Source organism: Sorex araneus, chromosome 3 (assembly GCF_027595985.1).
Source record: "Sorex araneus isolate mSorAra2 chromosome 3, mSorAra2.pri, whole genome shotgun sequence".
Lineage (NCBI taxonomy): Eukaryota > Metazoa > Chordata > Mammalia > Eulipotyphla > Soricidae > Sorex > Sorex araneus.
This window is the reverse complement of record NC_073304.1, coordinates 100,071,759-100,092,910: the sequence shown is the minus strand read 5'-3', so window position 1 is coordinate 100,092,910 and position 21,152 is coordinate 100,071,759. Positions and strand designations below refer to the sequence as shown.

The 21,152-nt window shown below is 47.1% G+C and overlaps 1 protein-coding gene across 5 annotated transcripts in view; it reads left to right on the top strand.

Annotated features, from left to right (window-relative positions):
* Nucleotides 1-21,152, top strand: part of NEO1 (neogenin 1) — a 171,301-nt gene that overhangs the window by 117,753 nt on the left and 32,396 nt on the right. For 3 of the 5 annotated variants that reach the window (XM_055130591.1, XM_055130592.1, XM_055130589.1), the window contains exons 8-12: nt 5,905-6,064; nt 10,746-10,900; nt 15,535-15,683; nt 16,034-16,172; nt 19,422-19,471. In XM_055130591.1, the coding sequence (XP_054986566.1) occupies nt 5,905-6,064; nt 10,746-10,900; nt 15,535-15,683; nt 16,034-16,172; nt 19,422-19,471 (653 nt within the window). Of the gene's footprint in view, nt 1-5,844; nt 6,065-10,745; nt 10,901-15,534; nt 15,684-16,033; nt 16,173-19,421; nt 19,472-21,152 lie in introns of all 5 variants that reach the window. The other 2 variants (XM_055130593.1, XM_055130590.1) reach the window with 1 other exon arrangement.

Here is a 21,152-nt window from a genome sequence, read left to right as displayed (position 1 = left end):
TGGGATGAAGCTTCTTAACTGTTGGGTTTTATTATAAAGCAGTGGGCAATCAGTCTTGCTATAGTTATTGTTACTGGGGCATTACCAGATAGCACCTTTGATGTTCTGGAGGAATCCCTTGGTCTCCTGCCTGGTGGTGGTAAGCTTGGCGTTGGCCTTCCCTCACGAGCCGAGGAAGGAGAGAGGGAGTACCCTATTTTAGTAGGCTCCTCAGTCTCCAGTCTCTAGGCTCCATCTCTGGGCCCAGGAAATCCCCAAGGGCGAGGTGGAGGTTTAATGCCTTCTAGATCTCCCTCTTCACCCCGCCACACCCACCCTTTTCTTATGAAGAGGAGCTGGTCCTCAAGGTCAGATGGTTTGAGTCTCAGGGTCTTATTTTTTTACCCCTCTGGAGTCCTAGATTGACTGTTTTGTCAATTAATATTTTCTGTCCACTTTCTTTTCTTCATCTACTTTGGCTGGAAGTTCTGTCCCTATTGGGACACAAACTTCATTTTTGATGAAACCATATGTCGTTCTCTTTGGGAGTATTAAATCTGGTAGATCCAGATTAAAGGTTCCATCCTAAGTGTGTTTGGGACTTCAGTTTAAAACTGAAGCCAAATTAGCCTTTTGCAAGTAATAGCCAGAATAAATCAATATACAGTGAGAACATCCTAAATGTAAGTAACAAAAAGAGAATTAGTTAGTAATGAGGCCAGAGTCGCAGGACAGCTGGGAGGGCGCTTGCCTTGCATGTGGCACCAGGTTTGATCTCTGACACCCCATATGGTCCCTTGTGCCCTGCCAAAAGTGATCCCTGACTGCAGAGCCAGGAGTCAGCCCTGAGCACAGTAGGGTATGGCCCAAAACCAAAAAAATAATAATAATACAGGAATTAGTTAAATTGTGATATATGTATTATAGCATGCACTAATTAGTAATATTGACGTATGTGTATAGGAATGTAGGAGAGTCCTAAAAACACATTGTATTGGCCAGCAATTTGCAGGAAGACTTCTTTGGTCTTATTCCATGCTCATATAATTAGGGGAAAAAACCAAATATTTGAAAGAACATTTAACACTCGACATTTAACACAACACCAAACATTACGTGGAGGTGATGAAAAGTGCACTTTGAATTCTTTGTGTACTTCTCTATTGCATGAATTTCTTCTAGAACAAGCATTTTTATTTTTAAATAAATATGAGCTAGACTAGAAAAACTGGAGGGGTTCAGGCTGGTGGTTTTTTGTTTGTTTGTTTTTATTGAGCTTATTTCTAGACAGTACCTCAGACATTACTTAGTTTGGGGTGGTCCAAAGTGAATTACTGTTTGCAGGGCCAAACAGTTCGCGATCAGATGAGAAACCGAGAACTGCTTGGTTAACACAGTGAACAGGTTTTTCCTGTAGGAATTGCTGGCGGGCCGGGCGACTCTCCACTGTCCCTCAGCCTGCTACAGACGTCTCTCGGCGGTGCTCCATGATGCGGGGCTCCTCACGCTGCTGTCTGTGGTGCAGCTTGCAGTGCTCTAGAGGACGGAGTTTGACGAAGAGACGAACCGTGAATTCTGAATACCGGAGTTCGGTCCTGCTGCTGTGAGCATTCCCGGGCAGCAGCGGTGTAGAGAGCCCGCGACTGCGGGTGAGGGCACGGCCAGCTACCGAGAACTGTTCCCGAGCTGCACCGCTTTGAAGGCCTTCAGATTGGGAAAGAAATTTCAGAAATGTTTTTCAGAAAAAAGTGAAGAAAAAGAAACAAGGCTGAGTTTCAAACAGAAAACCAGGCCCACTCTTGGCCCCAGAGCTGGTGTGAGTAGGTGTCAGATTAGGGTAATGGGATCCACTTAACCCGAGGCAGCAGTCCGCCCACGGAACTTCAGGTTCTTTCCCAGATACTGTTTCAAGTCCTCGTGTCTATTGGGTAAATTCATAATTAAATGCTGCTAGAAATTATACTTCATCAAGTGCAGATCAAATGCTTATTAAAACTGGAGCCATCAAGCACAGTGGTGAAAGATCTAGAAAGTGATTCCCCCCCCCCAAAAAAAAAAAAAATAGAGCAGCTGCAGTGATCTCCTCAAGTGACTTTAGACCAGATCAGAAGAAACCTGTTCCCGAGTCTCACACCGAGCACAGGAAGGTGAGGAACACGGACTCCAGTTGCCGTGGGCAGTTCCGTAGCTGCCACCAGCCAGCAAGGTTCACACTTACACTCCTTGTAGAAACTGATAAAACATATTTGCACCGAAAATGTTTATATAGCATCATTTTATAAATATATGTGTGTATATGTACATATACACACATATATGTACACACACACATATATATGGGCTGGAGAGATAGCACAGCGGGTAGGGCGTTTGCCTTGCATGCAGCCGACCCGGGTTCGATTCCTCTGTCCCTCTCGGAGAGCCCAGCAAGCTACTGAGAGTATCCTGCCTGCACGGCAGAGCCTGGCAAGCTACCCCTGGCATATTTGATATGCCAAAAACAGTAACGACAAGTCTCACAATGGAGGTGTTATTGGTGCCCGCTTGAGCAAATCAATGAGCAGCGGGACGACAGTGCTATATGTACATATATATGTAATCTATATATAATAACATATATATACACACACACACACACACACACACACACATTGGTTTAGGGGCTACACCCAGCAATGCTCAGGGGTTACTCCTGACCCCTCAGGGGACCATGTGAGATGATAAGGATGAAACCCACGTCAGCCACTTGCAAGGCACATGCCTTGCTCACTGTTCTGTTTGCTTCAGCCCAATATAAATATTATTAACTATGTCTTATGTCAGCTAACTATGTCTTGTGTCAGCTAACAAGATGAAAACCTTCCATTGTATAAGGGAATTCTAGAAACATTTGTCTCCATTGCACTACAACTCTACCATAGTTTCTTCCACTTACGAACTCGATCAATATACATTTATTGAAAACAAAAGTATATAAATTGATGATCAGTGATTCTGAGATAAAGTAGATAATTTTGCCCTTGGGGAGCTTATAGGCTAGTGTGTACAGCACAAGTGTGGAGGCGGGGATAATGAAGTGTTAAATGCCTCTACAAAGCTAATGTTCAGTAAACCAACTGAGTTTTCTGTCTTGGTACGTCTGTCAGTATTTAGTGCTCTCTGCTCAAATGCCTTTGTAATTGTAGTTTTCTATTTGTCATCCATTCACACTCATCATGATAGTGTCTCTTACTTGATAGTCTCCTGGTTGTATCAGCCTGAGGCATGGGTAGGGAGCATTACTAGTTCCGGTCTCCAGAGACGGAAATGGCAGGTCCGAGAGGCTCAGTGACTGCCCTGTCCTAACTTCACATTAGTAGCCAGAGACCGCCTCCACACACAGACTTGTACTTTTGCTTTTTCTGGTCAGTGGTTCCGCCTGGCCAAGAGCAAACTCCCTCTGTGCTCGAGTCAGAGGTGACCGTGGTGAGGTTGTTTCTGGACAGTTAATCATTTCCCTCTTAGATTGTTTTGGGAACTTGCAATCTCACAACTAGAGATCCATCTCTCCACTCACTGCTTCCACAACCTCCCCTGCAGTGGGTCATTACCGTGGAAACACACATTCTAAACCAAGTCCGTCATCTCTGCCATCCCATCTCCCCATTCACAGTCCTGCTTCCCAGCAGTCTCCCAAGCCAGAAACCCGGGGAACTTTCCCAGCAGTAGCCTTGTCCCTTCCATCCTTCCCACAGCACTGGATGAGGAGGCCGACACAGTAACAGAAGCTACCTGACAAAGATCTCTGCAAGCTGGGAAGGAGAGGCTCTGATTTCCTCCTGAGCACTGTATCTGTCGGAGTGTGAGAGGGTGAATGAACCCTCAAAGGCCCTGAACACCAAACTTTCTTAGAGTACTGACGCTTGTGGCAGTAGTGTGGCCTGTATCTGAGCTATCTCCTCACAGTCTTGCATTTCGACAGCTCTCTGCACCTTTGCAGATACTTCCACAGAAGTGGGGCGGGGAGGGATGAGTGGGAGAAAGTGAGTCATTTCCCCAGATGACACCATCAGTAAGTGGCTTAGCCAGGACCCGCCTTTCTGTTGGCTAAATCCAGGCACCCGTTGACATCCCAGGTAGTTTTAATACTGCACGACCCACTTTCCAAGGACCTAGATGAATAGTTTGGGCCCTGTCAGATGCCAGTGTGCATCTAGTCAAGAGCAGTACCTGCCACAGCATTGTTGTCGGGACTGCATGAGTCACGTGAAAAGCCAGAGGACCAATGGCTGTATTCACGGAGCTGTTGGGTCTTATCTTACCTCCTCATCTGAAGACAGGACCAGAGCAATAGTACAGGGGATAGGTCGTTTGCCTTGCATGTAGCCACCCTAGGTTTGGTCCTGGCATCTCATATGGCCCCCTGAGCACCACCAGGAGTGATTCCTGAGTGCAGAGCCAGGAGTAACTGAGCACCACTGGGTGTGGCCCTCCAGCCCCTGAGTAGAGAGTTTGCCTTGCATGTGGCCAACCTGGGTTCAATTCCTCCACCCCTCTCGGAGAGTCCAGCAAGCTACCGAGACTATCCTGCCTGCACAGCAGAGCCTGGCAAGCTACCCGTGGTGTATTCAATGTGCCAAAAACAGTAACAACAAGTCTCACAATGGAGAGGTTACTGGTGCCTGCTCGAGCAAATCGATGAACAACGGGGTGACAGTGCTACAGTGCTACACTCTTCTAGGGAATTTATGCCACCTGTCGAATTTCATTTTAGACTCTCCTGCTGCCCCAGACAGACTTTTCTTGTTCATTGCCCTGACACTTCACTGGGAACCAGGTCCATGGATTTCATGTTTTCCTCTTTGCCACTCTCCTACTAACCTTCCTAGAAAGGCACTCACACATTCTCATGAATTCCTTTCACTGAAAATGACAAGGGGTGGGAATGTGGTTCCTGAGGCAGAACGCAGGTGTCACCTGCAGGGGCAGCCCTGCAGCCCCCAAGCGCCCAGGACCCGATGCCCAGCTGTGCACCACAACAGCGAGTAAGCACTGAGAGCGATGCTCCCGGCCACGGTGTGGAGGAGAGCTCAGGCCGAGCAGCGGGAGGGGACGTCTGGGAGAACTGTCCAGCGGCATGTGCCCCTGCCTGAGGAGGTGGTCACGCACTCCCGCCACGGCGGGCCAGCAGAGCTTGGATTTGATGCGGCTCCACCTGCCCCGTCAGTCTCGGCAGCGAGGCCTGTGGCAGACTGATCAACTTCTGCCTGGGTGTTTCCATGGTCACGGAATTAACTGATACGTCGTTTTAGACTCTTAGTAGTTAAGCACACTGATGCGCGGGCAGAAATGAACTGTCACTCAGTGGCTGGGTGCTGGCCAGTCCCAGTAGCAGAGTTCAGCAGTTCAGCACAGACCAGGTGAAGAGGCAGCTCCCAAACTTCCGGACAGCTGAAGCCAAACTCAGAGGTACCACATCTGACAGAGTAGGACATGGTACCACACGCGAGGCCATCACATGCAGACTGACAGATGTCGTGTGCTCACCTCAGGGCAAAAGACAGTTTCGTGGGCCCTGCCATGTTCTCCCCTGAGGCGTCTTGCTCTCGGTTGCCCCCCTCCCGTCCCTTGCTCGCATCCATCCTAGTGGCCAGAAAGTCTGTTCCTCCCAGCGGTGTGTCTCAGATGCTGCCCGTTAGCCTCCGTAGCTGCCCCCCCTGCATGTCAGCCTTCAGGTTAATGGCCTTTTTTATGTTCATTCATTTGATTTCGTTTCCCATCGTGGTTTTGTTTATTTGGTTTTTTTTGTTCTTTGTTTTTTTCTGTTCTCGTTTGTAAAACCGTCGTGGTTTGCCCTCACATCCCCCAATGTTTGCACATGACAAGATGTTGCCATCCCAACATTACCTCCCACCTCACTGACCAGTGCCACTACTGACCATCTAGCGCCAGCCGCGACGGGGCCACTGCCTTCAGCGCCACGGGACGTCGTGGCCTCCCTGGTCTCCACCCGCTTCATCAAACTGACATGGCGGACGCCTGCGTCAGACCCCCACGGGGACAACCTCACCTACTCTGTCTTCTACACCAAGGAGGGCATTGCCAGGTAAGTGCCGCAGGGCGGGAGCTTGTCTGGCTTGTCTGGCTCAGGCATGTGCGGGGCCTGTAGAGTTTTCAGTTCAGGAAGTAGGATCGCTGAGGTTCACGCGTTCTGCTTGTAGGCCATCAGAAATCAGTGCGCAGCCTGCAGCCCGGAGCTCCTTCCCTGCTTTCTGGGCGGGCTTGGGGAAGGGGAGGTGGAACTGGAACTACAGAATGGCAACCGGAGCTCCTTACTTTTTTCTTTTCCACAAGACACAGTATAGACTATAAGTTAAGGCTTATAAAGAACTTTCTGATATTTTTTTGTAAGCCACAGTACAGCCTACAAGTTAAGGCTTATAAAGAGCCTTCTGTTTCTAGATACTGAAGTAGAATTTATTTATTAGATCCTGTAAGCAGAAAGGAACACTTGCCTCGTCCCCTTCTGTGGCTGCCGAAACACAGCTCTGCCCTCACATCACCGATCTTTCTTTTTGTTTCACTTATTTTTTTAGAGTATGTAACCACTCTAAAATTTTTATTTATTTTTTAAAGGTTATTTATTTATTTTTTTACTTGGTATCATTTTCTTTTTTTAAAATTTATTTATTTATTAATTAGTGAGTCACCGTGAGGGTACAGTTACAGATTTACATGTCTTCGTGCTCATGTTTCCCTCATACAAAGTTCGAGAACCCATCTCTTCACCAGTGCCCATTCTCCACCACAAATAAACCCAGCATCCCTCCCACCCACCACTCTAAAATTTTATAAAACTTCTGGTTTTAGTTAACCTGTTTATTGTGACTGTCCATTAGAACAACCTGACATACAGTAGCAAGAAAGAAGCTTTTCTTAAGTGAATAAATTAATTCCCAACATTGAAAAAATGAATAGGTTCTTAAAGAACTCCTGTTGAGATCATTGCCCATCTGATGAGAAAAATAAAAGTTATAGCTCTTTCTTATATATAATATGTTAAGGAAGGGATTAAGCTATTTTGAAACATGATTTACAAGAAAAGATAAGGACTGTTAATCTTTTAAGTATGAAAGGCCTTTTAAAGAAAGACAAAAGAATTCAGACATCTTAATAGAAAAGATTGAGAATATTTATTATATTACAATATAAAACTGCATGTTATAAAATATTTATAAACAAGATAAAATGATAAAGTAAGCTAGGAAAATGGTAACATTTATATAGTATATGACTAGGTATCTACATAACAGGCTTCTGCAAATCACAAGTAAAAGATATCCCAAGATATGGTATAAATGATTCAAAAAAGTGAGTGGAAATCTCATTAAAATTTAAAAAAGGTTTTCATCACTGGCAACCTTGGAAATACAAATAATAAATAACGCTTTTCACCTATCAGGGTGGCAAAAAATTTAAGTTGATACTATCTAGTGTTAGTTGATAGTTACAGACTAGGAAGAATTCTACTCTAAGTTATTAGTGGCATGATAAATTAAAAATACCTTTTGAAGAACATGATTTAATGGGACTTTTACCATTTTTTTTTTTTTTGCTTTTTGGATCACACCTAGCGATGCACAGGGGTCACTCCTGGCTCCACACTCAGGAATCACCCCTGGCGGTGCTCAGGGGGCCACATGGGATGCTGGGAATCGAACCCGGGTCGGCCGAGTGCAAGGCAAACACCCTAGCCCCTGTGCTATCGCTCCAGCCCCCAGGACTTTTACCATTTTAATGCATATACTCTTAGTAGTTATTCTTCTTAGTGTTCTGTAGATATACAAATACATATATGCATAAGGTACATAGAAAATGTTCACTGTAGCATTGTAAGATTTGGAAGCAAGGAAATAATGTAAATGTCTGTTGACAAAGAAATGGGCGCATACTTAATATGTATATTCATAGGAAGTGTGATGCAGGAAGTTTAGAAAATACTGAGGTGTGTAAAAGCCTAGAGCTATGATTCTCAGCCAGGAAAAAATGTCCCCCGCCCCCAGGAAACATTTGTTAATGTCTGACAACATTTTTGATCATTGCAACTGAGGCAGGAAGGGAGTACTGGTCAGCAGCTGTGAGCAGGAGCCAAGACTTCAGTAAGCATCCTGCAGTGAGTGTACTGGGCAGCCCCCCACAGAGACAGAGCACCCTAAAACCTTAGCAGTGCTGAGGTTGGAAGGGCTGACCTGGAGATATCTGGTACAGTCGGGTTTCGTTTCAGGGTAGGGCAGGTTTTGAGGGGGGAGAGACACCAAGACTTCCACCAATAAAAGTTATTTGGGGGGGCTGGAGCAATAGCACAGCGGGTAGGGCGTTTGCCTTGCACGCGGCCGACCCGGGTTCGATTCCCAGCATCCCATATGGTCCCCTGAGCACCGCCAGGAGTAATTCCTGAGTGCAGAGCCAGGAGTAACCCCTGTGCATGCCGGGTGTGACCCAAAAAGGAAAAAAAAAAGTTATTTTGGAAGAAAACAGTTACATCTGAACTTTGCACTTGAAAGATCATGGTTGAAATAAGTTTAAACCATGAAGCTGGAATTGGGGGGGGGGGGGATTCCGGGAATTCTGTTAAATTGATAGAGGGAATGGAAAGAAGAGATGGAGGAGAAGAATCCAGTTTGATTTGTGTGTCTGATATTCCAAGGATGCGAAAGTGGGGAACTGGCCTGGAGGGGCAGAGGGATGGCTCTCAGGGCCAGAATGCTCCGGCTGGTGTGAGCAAGAGCCCCATTTTGGAGCCTTAGCACCTCATCCTCCCAGCCCAGCACTCCCCTGAGTGATCCCCAAGAACAGACCAGGCGTAGCCCCCAAACCACTGCTCAGCATGACCCGCACCTTTCCAGATGGTCAAGCTTGGGGTAGCAGTTAGTACAAAATAATTGGAGAGCAGATGTTTGGAGCCACACACTGGAGTGCCAGTAAGAATTTAAGTCAAGAACAGGCCATGTGGAGCACTGGACAAGCATGCCCCAGTCACACAATTTAAGTTAAGAACAGGCCATTGTGGAGTGATGGACACGCGTGGTTCATGAGACAGCTGTTACTTGAGGTACTTAAGAGCCTACATGAGATTGGTGGGAAGGACAGAGTCCAGGAGGCCAGCGTAGCATGTGGATCTGTTAATCTGGACGTGGATATGGGCTGGATGGAAATGGGCTCAGTGACCAGCATGGATAGAATGAAGGAGCTCCAGAACTTTTAAAGATTTTTTTTTTGTCCTTTCATTAAGTTTATGATTTCTGATAGAAGCAGTAAAATAGAGTCAAATTAGGCCCTGATTATTTGTGTCATAAATAGAATTGATCGAGGGGTCGGAGTGCTAGTACAGCAGGCACACAGCCCGCCTTGCACACAGCCAGCCGGGTTCCATCCCAGATATCCTGGATGGTTCCGGAGCCTGCCAGGAGAGATCCCTGAGCGTAGAATCAGGAGTAAGCCCTGAGCAGCACCAGGTGTGGTCCAAAGACAAAATCCAGAATCTGTCTGAAATTTTCATGTGCCCAGATTTTCTCATTTGAAAAAATAAGAGTAATAAGTTATCTTCATAGACATGTAATAGCAAATCAGTGTGAGAGAGACTGTGCCAGCCCCTACCTGCATTTACCAGTTCCCCTGCTCCCTGCACAGTCAGCCACCAGGTGGCAGTCTATGCCCGTACCAGGAGCTGTCTTTCATTCGTGTGAGCCAGAAGATCTGGGGTGCTTCCTCTGCCTTTTGAACCCTAACATTTTCAGGCACCCTCATTTATAATATCGTTAACTTAAGCAGTAGAACTTCTCTGATATTATCCACTACAAAAGGAGAAGATCAAGTAAGGTATTTCAAGAGTAGCATTTTAGATGTGCATGGTGAAGCCTTAAATATCTTAGTATCATCCAGGAAATAGCAAACTCTGTGCCCTGGGTTGGATCAGATTTATTTTTATGGCCCAAGAGTTAAGATAGATTTTACACTAACTGCATATTTTCTTGTTTCCTCTTGTCCCAGAAACATTTACCAGTGACAAATCATACATTTATGTAATTATTAACTTATTTAATAGTGGGGTTACGTTTAGGGCTCATTTAAAATTTTAGTGTTTTTCTCCCAATTTCTTTTCTTTAATTCCTTTTTTATTTTGGGGGGTCACACCGGCCGTGCTCAGGCCTTACTCCTGGTTCTGTGCTCTGGGATCACTCCTGGAAGTGCTCAGGGGAGCATATGGGGTGTCAGAGCCCCTATCAGCTGTGTGCAAGGCAGGTCCCCTATCTGCTGTGCTATCACACCAGCTCCACTGCTCCCAATTTTAAAAGTTACTGCCTCTAATTTTATTCCTACTGAGTCTGTTACCTAAAATATCCACAGTACTCTTCAATATTTCCTGTGAAATTTGATTTCACCTGAAGTGAGCTCCAGTTAGTCTCCCTGAGAATCACCTTTGAAAGCCCAGTAATTCCTGAAGCCTGTGAAGTTGGTAACCCACAACTGTACCACTGTCTCTGTCAGATGTGAGAGGAAGCTAGGCTTCTGAGAAAGATGTCAGCACAGTTTAACCAAGAGCAGCAGCCCGCAGTCAGTCATGGAGGGCGTTGCTCTTCAGCCAGAACCATACTGTGGTGCAAGTTCATTTGACGAGGATCACGTGGTCTCTGGACGGGCACTGTGGGGAGGATGAGGGCTACTCTGAACCCTGTAGCGACTTCCTAACCCCTGCTGCTTATTTCCGAATGCTTCTTGGTCCAAAGGGAACGTGTTGAGAACACCAGTCGCCCGGGAGAAATGCAGGTGACCATTCAAAACCTGATGCCGGCCACCGTGTATGTCTTCAGAGTCGTGGCTCAGAACAAGCACGGCTCCGGAGAGAGCTCCGCTCCACTCCGCGTGGAAACGCAGCCCGAGGGTGAGTCCCGGGAACCCGCCTGCCCTCAGTGTGTGTGTGTGCGTGTGTGCATGCGCGCGTGTGCGTGTATGTGTGTGTGTATGTGCATGCACGTGCATGTGTGTGTGTGTGTGTGTGTGCGCGCACATGCACTGCACAGTGGACACCTTTCACTCGGGCCCTCGGGAATTAAGGGGCGAGAAAGTGAGTCAAACAGTCGCAAGTCATACAGGACAGTGTGGTCCTGTCGGTACATGTTCAGATATTAGCAATCCTCTTACAGACGAGCTCAGGTGCCTCGAGCATCTTTCCTCTGATGCAGCCCCACAGGTGTGTCTGCAGTATGATACATGGACCAGGTATTTCCTAGCTGCCCTTGGTGGGAATACCCTGCTCCTCACACACCACACGGTTTAGAATCCCTTCCCGGCTTTGTTTTCGACCTGTGGTCTTCTGTGCAGAATAGCACCAGTTCTCGTGACATTTCTTAAGGCTTTATACAGCTGAGGATTTATGAGGTTGTTTTCTTAACGTCATGTCTATCTAAAAAAGTGGTTGGAAGCTCCAGGCCTGAAATCATAAGATGCAGTAAAATGACAGTGCTTGCTTTCCATTCTGAGACTACCTTCCATTCTCTGGCCTTCTTGGGTCTTACTTGAAAACACATGCCCATGTTTCCTGTGCTCCTTCTCTGATTCCCTCTGACTGCACAGGTTTTTCTGGGTAAGGAAGCACAGGAGAGAGATACAAGGAAACTACCAGTCAGGGAACGAAACAGACCCGTTTCCCCGTGACACTCTGGAAATAATTCAAGGGCTCGCCCTTCTGTACCATGCAGCAGGTCACTCACTCATCAGCCACTGGTGAATACCTTCTAACCAGGTACTGCAGGAAGGCGTGTACACACAGGAGAGGATCAGAACTAGAATTCCCTTCAAGAAGGAGCCACCGGGAGAGGAAGCCATTAGCCAGATCAGCACCAGAGCTCCGAGGTGCGGGATCGCGTCCCGGCGAGCAGAGGGCCATCAGAGAGGGGTTGGCTGTCCGTATAGGCAAGAATGTGAGGTCTCAGTCAGACAGGAGCTGGAGCAGTGTGTGCGGCTCCAAGCTCCATGTCCTTCTGTTCGCTTTTATGTGAATCAGACAGGAGACACTGAGGCAGGACACAAGAAACACCTACTAGGGCCAGAGAGCTGGTACATTGGGTGCTTGGCCTGGTACAGTGGGCGCTTGGCTTTTTTGCAGCCAATCTGAGTTTGATCGCTGGCACCATAAATGGTCCTCAAGCATCACCAGGGGTAATCCCTGAGCACAGAACTAGGAGTAACAGAACCCTTGAGCACTGACAGATGTGGAACAAGAGCCAAAAAAAAGAGAAGAAAGAAAGAGAAGAAAATTACTGTAAAGAGTAAGCAGGCTCAGAGGAAAGGACGGGACCTAATTTTGTCCTCATGCATTTGACTTGGGCTGGAGCGATAGCACAGCAAATAGGGTGTTGGCCTTGCATGCGGCCAATCCGGGTTTGATTCCTCCATCCTTCTCAGAGAGCCCGGCAAGCTACCGAGAGTATCTTGCCCGCACGGCAGGGCCTGGCAAGCTACCCGTGGCATATTCAATATGCCAAAAACAGTAGCAACAAGGGGCCGGAGCGATAGCACAGCAGGTAGAGCATTTGCCTTGCACACAGCCGACCTGGGTTCGATCCCCGGCATCCCATATGGTCCCCCAAGCACTGCCAGGAGTAATTCCTGAGTGCAAAGCCAGGAGTAACCCCCTGGGCATCGCTGAGTGTGACCCAAAAAGCAAAAAAAAAAAAAAAAAAACAGTAGCAACAGGTCTCACAGTGGAGACGTTACTGGTACCCACTCCAGCAAATCGAAGAGCAACAGGATGACAGTGACAGTGACAGCACTTGACTTGCTGAGTGTCTTTGGGAAAGCACATGCATGGCCCAGACCCCAGAAGTAAGATCAGACAGTGATCGTGAAAAGGAAGGCAAAGACCCGTGGATAGGATCTCTCCTCGGGCTCCTGAGGACCTTCTGCAATTACCTGTGTCTGAGAGAGCCCGAGGCTTTGGTTACAGTTTCAGACGTTAGTTGAGACTGTCGGGGATGTGGCGAGGAGGACGGCTGAGACCCGGGAGGGGGGAGCCGGCGTGGGGACGTGCAGCCTGCTTCCCCACGTGTCAGTCTTTGTGCCAGGTGGCCAAGCGGGTGAAAGGACAGAGACTAATATGTTTCAACAGAAGAAACTCTGGTGGGCTGGAGAGATAGTACAGGGGTGAGGCCTGCCCTGCACTCAGCCAACCCTGGTTCCATCCCAGGCTCTGCATATGGTCTCCAAGCGCCACCCTGACACAGCTGAGTATAACACCCCTTACCTCCCCCACCTCCCAGTTGTTTTTTTGTTAATTAAAAAAAAAGCTAGTGGTGAAGGGTTTGTGCTTCATCTGGAGGTATCATCCTTTGTGGGGAGGTCTAAGTATTGGCCCTTGGAAAGTGTTTTGTGTATTTGACTTCACAAGACAGCTTCAAACTTTTCCCATTTATTATGCCACCGTGCAGCTGAAATGAAAGAATTTATTAACACCTTTTTCAGGATCACATTTGCCTACATTTATCCAGTGAATGTACTAAAAGTGGTTTTAAGGGAATCTGGAGACTGTTTTGTTTTTCTTGCCCATTATAAGTTAGAAGAAAGTTTTCCATGGCAGCAGAAGTGTGACAAATCCCACCTGTCAGGCTGCATAGAATATGCTCTTAGCAGTCAGTGAATGACATGATTCATGACTAAATAAAGAAAACAACTGTGAAAAGGACCATATTCAGGTCTCCCTGCTGGCACAACTAACAGGAGGTGGTGGTGCCGCTGCTGCAGAAAGCCCGTCTGCCGCCCAGGTTGCTCCCCCTCTCCTCCGGGCTAATGGATGTCTGCTCAAGAAACACTCACCCCAAGGACCTACTTTTTAAATACACAAGGCCTACCCATGTGTGGGTACAGGCAGCTCCCCAGGGTGTGTGTCTCAATGGGACTGAGACCTCCAGAGAGGAAAGGCACATGTGGGCCGGAGCAATAGCGCAGCGGGGAGGGCGTTTGCCTTGCATGTGGCCAACCCTGGTTTGATCCCAACATCCCATATTGTCCCCTGAGCACCACCAGGAGTGATTCCTGAGTGCAGAGCCAGCAGTAACCCCTGAGTACTGCCGAGTGTAGCCCAAAGACTGAAAATAGAAAAAGAAAAGGCATGTGTGCCATTGAACCCAACAAGCAGTGAATTGGCTCAGAACCAACCAAGTGTCCAGTCTTGGGCCATACACAGCCTGGGTGGGTGGTTGTGGTCTTCCTGAGCCAGCATTTTAGCGCCAGGGGCCGCTCAGGCTCCTGCCCCCATCAATGCTAACTTTCCCTTCATCCGGAAGTGATTCTTGACCTCTAACCACATCTGTGCTTAAGTTTCCAAGTTGTTTATGCAAAGTTATCTGGATGTCATAAAATGCACTTAAAACACTGGGCGCTGGGTGGAAATCATAGCATGGTATTTTTAAAGTCTTTTTTACGTAACCTTGTTCCCTTAGTTTTATTCCATGCACACAGCCGTGTCCTTCCTAAACACAGGGCTGGCCCACGCCCTGTTTCCTGTTCCACACTCTTCAGTCATGACTAAGAATCTGCCGGACAGAACCCAAACCATGTGGCAGGACACCTGAGGCCCGAATGTCTGGTTCTTGTCATTCTTGTCATCCTTCAGCATTCTCCCCACACCTGTTCTCTGTGCTTTGTCACCTGAGCCTCGGGTCACTGTTTTCTGATGCAGCCTCCTTAGTGACTCGGATCCTCTCCTCTGGCAGCCATGCTTTTCCTTTTTTCTTTCTTTGGCAGGGAGTCTCCCTAGCAATGTGATTCTCAGGGCTCCAAAGGGCAGCTGGCTGCCCCCAGCCTCCTGTGTGGCCCTGAATGTTCCAGGCTCGGGGCCTGGCAGTGCAGTTTGGTCTGGGTGTGCCCAGCCATAGGGGCTCTCCCATCTCCCCAGCCCCCTACCTATTCTTCTCCCCCCTCAGAAGCCTTTGCCGATCGAGCCTTTCTCTCCCACCCACCCTCTTGCAGAGATGAAGTGGGTACCCACTCTCTCAGATTTCATCCTGACTCCTCCCAGGCTCTCTCGACACTTACGACACTGTAAGTGCTCACGTCCGACTTCCCTGCTAGACTAGACTGCTGTACCAAGGGCTCTCCCTGCACCCTCACACCTGGCAAAGGAAAACCTTTTTTCTTTTTTCTTCTTCTTTTTTAAATTTTTTTAATTGAATCACCGAGGAAAGTTCTTTTGGTGACAATTGCTTTAATGTGCTGCTTCATCCTACGCACCCTAAAATCAGCATTTTATACACCACAGGGAGAATTTTCCAGTATCCCTCCCCCTCCCCCATTTGACTAAATTTGAAATACTTCACAATTTGGGGTTTTAATTGGAGCCATATAAAGGAAAATGAGTTTGATTATGTTATCCTCAAACCACCTCAGAGAAAAACCCTTTGCCTTCTTAGTATTTGGTGTTTTTAAGCATGACAAATACAGTGTCCTTTTTGAGTGCAGTTGTTGGAGGTGTTCAGGGAATTTCACTCGTCTCTTGCTGTCTTGAACTTTTCTCCATAGTCCAGCTTCCAGGCCCAGCACCTAACATCCGAGCATCTGCAACTTCGCCTACTTCCATCACTGTGACGTGGGGAACTCCTCTCTCTGGCAATGGGGAAATTCAGAATTACAAATTGTACTACATGGAGAAGGGGACGGACAAAGAGCAGGTATAAGCCAAAGCCTTGTTTTCCAACCCACTGATTGGAGTGGTAAAGTTGAGGTGTATTTTCAAAGTCATTGCTTGTCTTTTAAAAAAAATGAGAAATGAAAAGTTGACAGATTCCAATTCTTTTTGTACCATATTCAATGTGAAGTTTTGACTAGCCGTGATCCCTGAACATCAAACATTTCTAAGTAACTGCTTGTGATTAATCAAGTTTGACTGTTAGATTGTAACATTCTGTAAGAGGGGGGTACAAATCCATATTGCGTTCCCAGAATTTGTTTAGTTTCTTCATTGGTGGTATTTCTTTTGACTTGGGTGTGCCCATATAACTTGTTTTATATTTTATTCAAGGATATTGACGTTTCTAGTCTTGCCCACACCATTAACGGATTGAAAAAATACACAGAGTACAGTTTCCGAGTGGTGGCCTACAATAAGCACGGTCCCGGCGTCTCCACTCAAGACGTGGCTGTCCGAACGTTCTCTGACGGTAAGCCTCTCTCCGCCAGGAGCACGTCTCCGTGCTCAGAGCCTCTGGCGGCCCTGCAGTGAGCTAAAGCCTGCTGGTGCAGCATGACCCCGTGGAAACCTTGCTTCTCACTGCGTCTGAGCCTGTTTCCGTATCTGGACACTGAAGTTCATGCCACCTTTACTGGGTCGCTGTAAACATCCAGCGTCGACCATGCCTGGTCCTGAATAGCTTCTCTGTTTCTGTTTTTGTTGGGGTGTGTGTATAATTCACCGTTGTTGTCCATGGCTCAGGTCATTCCAGTGTTTGCTTGACTTAGCAGTCATATATGCATGCCAGAGAGGTGTATGATTCCTCGTGTTTGGGTGATTATCTTATTTCTCATCTATAACTCATCTGTTTGGAGTTTGCAACCAAATAAGCTATGTACTCAATGCTTAAGAGTCGTAGTTTTCAAACTAACTTGTCAATGGGATTGGAAAGATCATGAGCAGCAATTTTTACAGATATTTTTAGGAGCGGAGGGATACCGCTGAGGAGGGCTGAGCACGCTGTTTGCATACAGGAATCCCGGATTCAGGTCAGCTCCCAAGCAGCCTGGGAGCAACCCCCAGGCCAAGCCAGGAGTAGCCCCTAAGCACCCAGGGTGTGGTCCAGAAACAACAGTTGTTTGTAATCTACAACAGAAAACCAGAGTGCTTTTGTACTTGGTATATGTATATGTTATTTCCTAAAATCCAGTGCATGAGAAAAATGTCGTCTAAAAAACTGTTGATGTTTGTGTCTGGATACAGAGCGCCCCCCTCTCTGTAAACGGGCACACTTTATTTTTTTTTTAATTTTATTAGTGAATCACCGTGAGACAAAGTTACAGATTTACAGGTTTTCATGCTTACGTTTCAGTCATACAATGAACGAGTACCCATCCCTCTACCAGTGCCCATTTTCTACCACCAATGGTCCCAGCGTCCCTCCCATCACCCTCACCCTGTCCCAAACAGGCACACTTTAGAAGATGTAGTTTTATTCCTTCAAGCAAGTAGTGAAAGTTATTGCCAGTAAAGGTGCAAACTATGTATGAAAACACATTTAATTTGTATCTGATTATATGATACACCCATATAGAAGGGAATTTTTCAAAAGACTTGAAATGGCTGCAGCTTTTATTATTACTGGTCCCTTTTGTCTCAGGCCCACCCCTGGAGCTCTTTGGGGGGCTAGTCTCAGCTGGTAGCTTAGGGCATCATTCTCTGCATTTCTCAGGAACCTTGATGTGCCAGGGATCAAATCTGAGTGCATGATCAAACCTGCAAAGCATGTGTTTTATATGGCCCTGTGAGCCAGCTCCCCGGATGCCTGGCTGGTGTTCATTTAAAACATACAGGGGCGGAGGGAGTTAGACCCCACCCAGCAGTGCTCAAAGCTTACTCCTGGTTCTGCACTCAGGGGTCCCTCCTGGTGGGGGACATTGTGTGGTGCCAGGAATGGAACCTGGGTCAGCCATAGGCCAGGCACACGCCTAGCCCCTGTACTATCTCTCTGACCCCTGCATTTATAAAAATACTCAAAGGGAAAATGTGATGGCAGATAATTTTGGAATCTAGATTAAGAAGAATATAGACACATAAAATGATACATGGTGTGGCATCCTAGATCTGGGGGTGAAAACAAGGACCGGTGACACTGTTGGGACAGTTAATGTTAGGTACAATATTAGGCAATATTAGATAGCTGTTAGATAATGTAGGTAACTATTAGGATTTCAGAACGTGGTCTTGGCTGACAGTTCTGTTGGAGAATGTCCTTGTTCTCAGGAGGTATGGACTGTTGTATTCGGAGCTCTCTCCAACAACTCAGGAGCTATATGCACTCCCTGCACTTACTTACAGATACATGTGTATCTATAGTGAGAGGAATAAAGCAGCTAACTAGCAAAGCGTCCAAAGAGAGATGTCATAGAGCATTACTGTTTGGTAAATCCAGAATAGATAGTGTTCATTTCGCCATTCCTAGCACTCTTTTCTGTGCAGTTGACTTTTTCAGGATAAAAAAAGAAAATTAGGGGAAATAAATACAAGCCTCTAATTTTTTGGTAAGAAACAACAAGGCAGTTGGTTGGGACTTTAGAGAACAGTTGAGGGGGACAGTTAAGCCTCCATGGGGGCCAACTGTCCCTGCACTAAGCGGCCTGAACCTCCCAGGACCCGCCGTGAGCAGAGTGGGATCAAGGAGAAAACTATCTGGCTCCATACCAGCACATTGGACAGGGACACGCCCCGGACCAAAGCCATGGTTCTCTCCTGCATGAAATCCCGGGAGAACAATCAAGTCTTGTGGGATTTTTGGAGGGCAGGGACTGGTCATGCTGTGCAGGAGCAGGCTGTCCGTCTCGGTGATGGTGATCAAGGGTGGCAAAGAAGAGAAGGGAAAGAAGCAGCAGCATCTTTCTGGATGCATCGGTCGCTCAGGGAGATGGTCAGGACCACCTGCGCTTCAGTGCACACTTGCCTAAACCAGGCCTCTGGCCTCTGCCTTAGCGCCTCTGAGTTGGGGCTGACGCACTTCACTAGCATCTGACACAGCAGCGAGCACACAGTCAGGCTCCCCCTGTCCTCCAGAGTAGGGAGCACAGTGGGTGCGCAGTTGTACCTCTGGTCACCAAGTGTCAGGCAAAGGAAGAGGGAGAGAGAAGGGGAATGAGAAAGGTAGCTCTGGAGAGAAGGGGGGGTAAGGCATCTTGTGGGTGGAGAGAAGTCTAATCAGACACTCCAGATGCTCCATTGCTGGCTTGTTTATAGTCACTACAGAGCCAGCCACACCATGAACTTTTTGAGATGACCCTGGATTGTGACCTGTATGGAGAACTGCTTTCTCCATAGTTAAATTGTTCAGTAATTCAGCACAGACATTTGTTGGAAGAATGTTCCCCAACTTCTCACCTCTAAATGTGTTCTTTGCTGTTAGAGTTGCTTTGGGAAGCCTGATGGACTCTTTACTGGATTTTATGTCACTTTAAAGTCTGTTTGCTCTGCTTAGGGACTTCCTTCCGAACCATCTTAGAACCCCTGCAAGAGAGCCACGCTGTGGTTCATCTGCATCACATTTGGGACCCATAATGACATTAACTAGTTTGGTTACTTGCCATATGATTGAAAATTGGTTGCAGAAAACTTAAGATTTAACATGTGCATGTGTGTAAAGATCTAGCCAAGAGCCCGATGAGTGGATGATTGAAAGAGATGTGTTTTTTTTTTCTTCTTGCCTGTCTAGTTCCCAGTGCTGCTCCTCAGAATCTGTCTTTAGAAGTAAGAAATTCAAAGGTAAAACTTTACATTGCTCTTCCTCGTTTTTATTGGTATATTCTTAGAAAAGTTTATTAAGATGGTTTGTGGGGAAACATAAAAAGAATGCATATGTTTGCTTTTATATATTTGGTTTTTTACTCCTTTGATTGAGATAGGTCTGTCCCACTGTCTAAGGTCAGACCCACTGTCTAAGGTCAGTCTTACTGTCTAAGGTCTGTCCCACCGTCTAAGGTCTGTCCCACCGTCTATGGTCTGTCCCACTGCCTAAGGTCTGTCCCACTATCTAAGGTCTGTCCCACTGTCTGGGTCTGTCCCACTGTCTAAGGTCTCCCCCACTGTCTAAGGTCTGTCCCACTGTCTAAGGTCTGTCCCACTGTCTGAGGTCTGTCCCACTGTCTGAGTCTATTCCACTGTCTAAGGTCAGTCCCACTGACTGGGTCTGTCCCACTGTCTAAGGTCTGTCCCACTGTCTAATCTCTGTCTTACTGTCTAAGGTCTGTCCCACTGTCTAAGGTCTGTCCCACTGTCTATGGTCTGTCCCACTGTCTAAGGTCTATTCTACTGTCTAAGGTCAGTCCCACTGTCTAAGGTCTGTCCCACTGTCTAAGGTCTGTTCCACTGTCTAAGGTCAGTCCCACTGTCTGAGCTGTCTCACTGTCTATCTGTCCCACTATGTGCGACAGACACCGGGATTTGTACAATGTTCTAACAGCATTATGCTTTTCGTGCATACATCATCCCAGCCCCACAGCCATCCACAGAGCATCTGCTTCCTCCTCCAGGGTCCCTGCGCCAGTATTAATAATCCTATGCTAATAGATTATAAATTATAACTTAACTCATAACCCTCAGAGAAATGAAATGGCAATACGCAGTGAAGTTGACATAACAAATTGTCTTGATTTTTCCACTTACTGTTTCTCTGGGACTGAAGCAATAGCACAGCGGATAGGGCGTTTGCCTTATATGCAGCCAACCCAGGTTTGATTCCTCCGCCCCTCTCGGAGAGCCCAGCAAGCTACTGAGAATATCCAACCCACATGGCAAAGCCTGGCAAGCTACTGTGGCATATTCGATATGCCAAAACCAGTAACAAGTCTTACAGTGGAGACGTTACTGGTGCCCGCTCCAGCAAACCTATGAACAACGGGATGATAGTGCTACAGTGCTGATTTTCTGATGCCAAAATTTCCGTCTTGACTTTTCTGCAAAAATATTGCAATGACTATATATGTTCATATATAATGCCGTTCTAGATCTTATTAGTCCTGAAGTGTGGTGGCAGCAAGAGGGAAATGTTGTCTAATTCCTTTGCTCCCTTGTGATGTGTCTGCCTTGGGTTGGAGATGCCTGTCAGGTTGGCTGCAAATGCTGAGTCCCTCCCAGTCACATTTGCTAACCCTGAGGCCATTTCTGCCTCTCAGAGGTCTGGAGGCCTTCCTGGGCACTGGACAGCTAAAGTACTCAGTCCTTTCAAAAAATATTGTGGGGGGAGGCTGAAGTGATAGCATAGCGGGTAGGGTGTTTGCCTTGCACGCGGCCGACCCGGGTTCAAATCCCAGCATCCCATATGGTCCCCTGAGCACCGCCAGGAGTAATTCCTAGTGCAGAGCCAGAAGTAACCCCTGTGCATCGCCAGGTGTGACCCAAAAAACCAAATATATATATATAGTGGGACTCCTCTCCTTACTAAAAG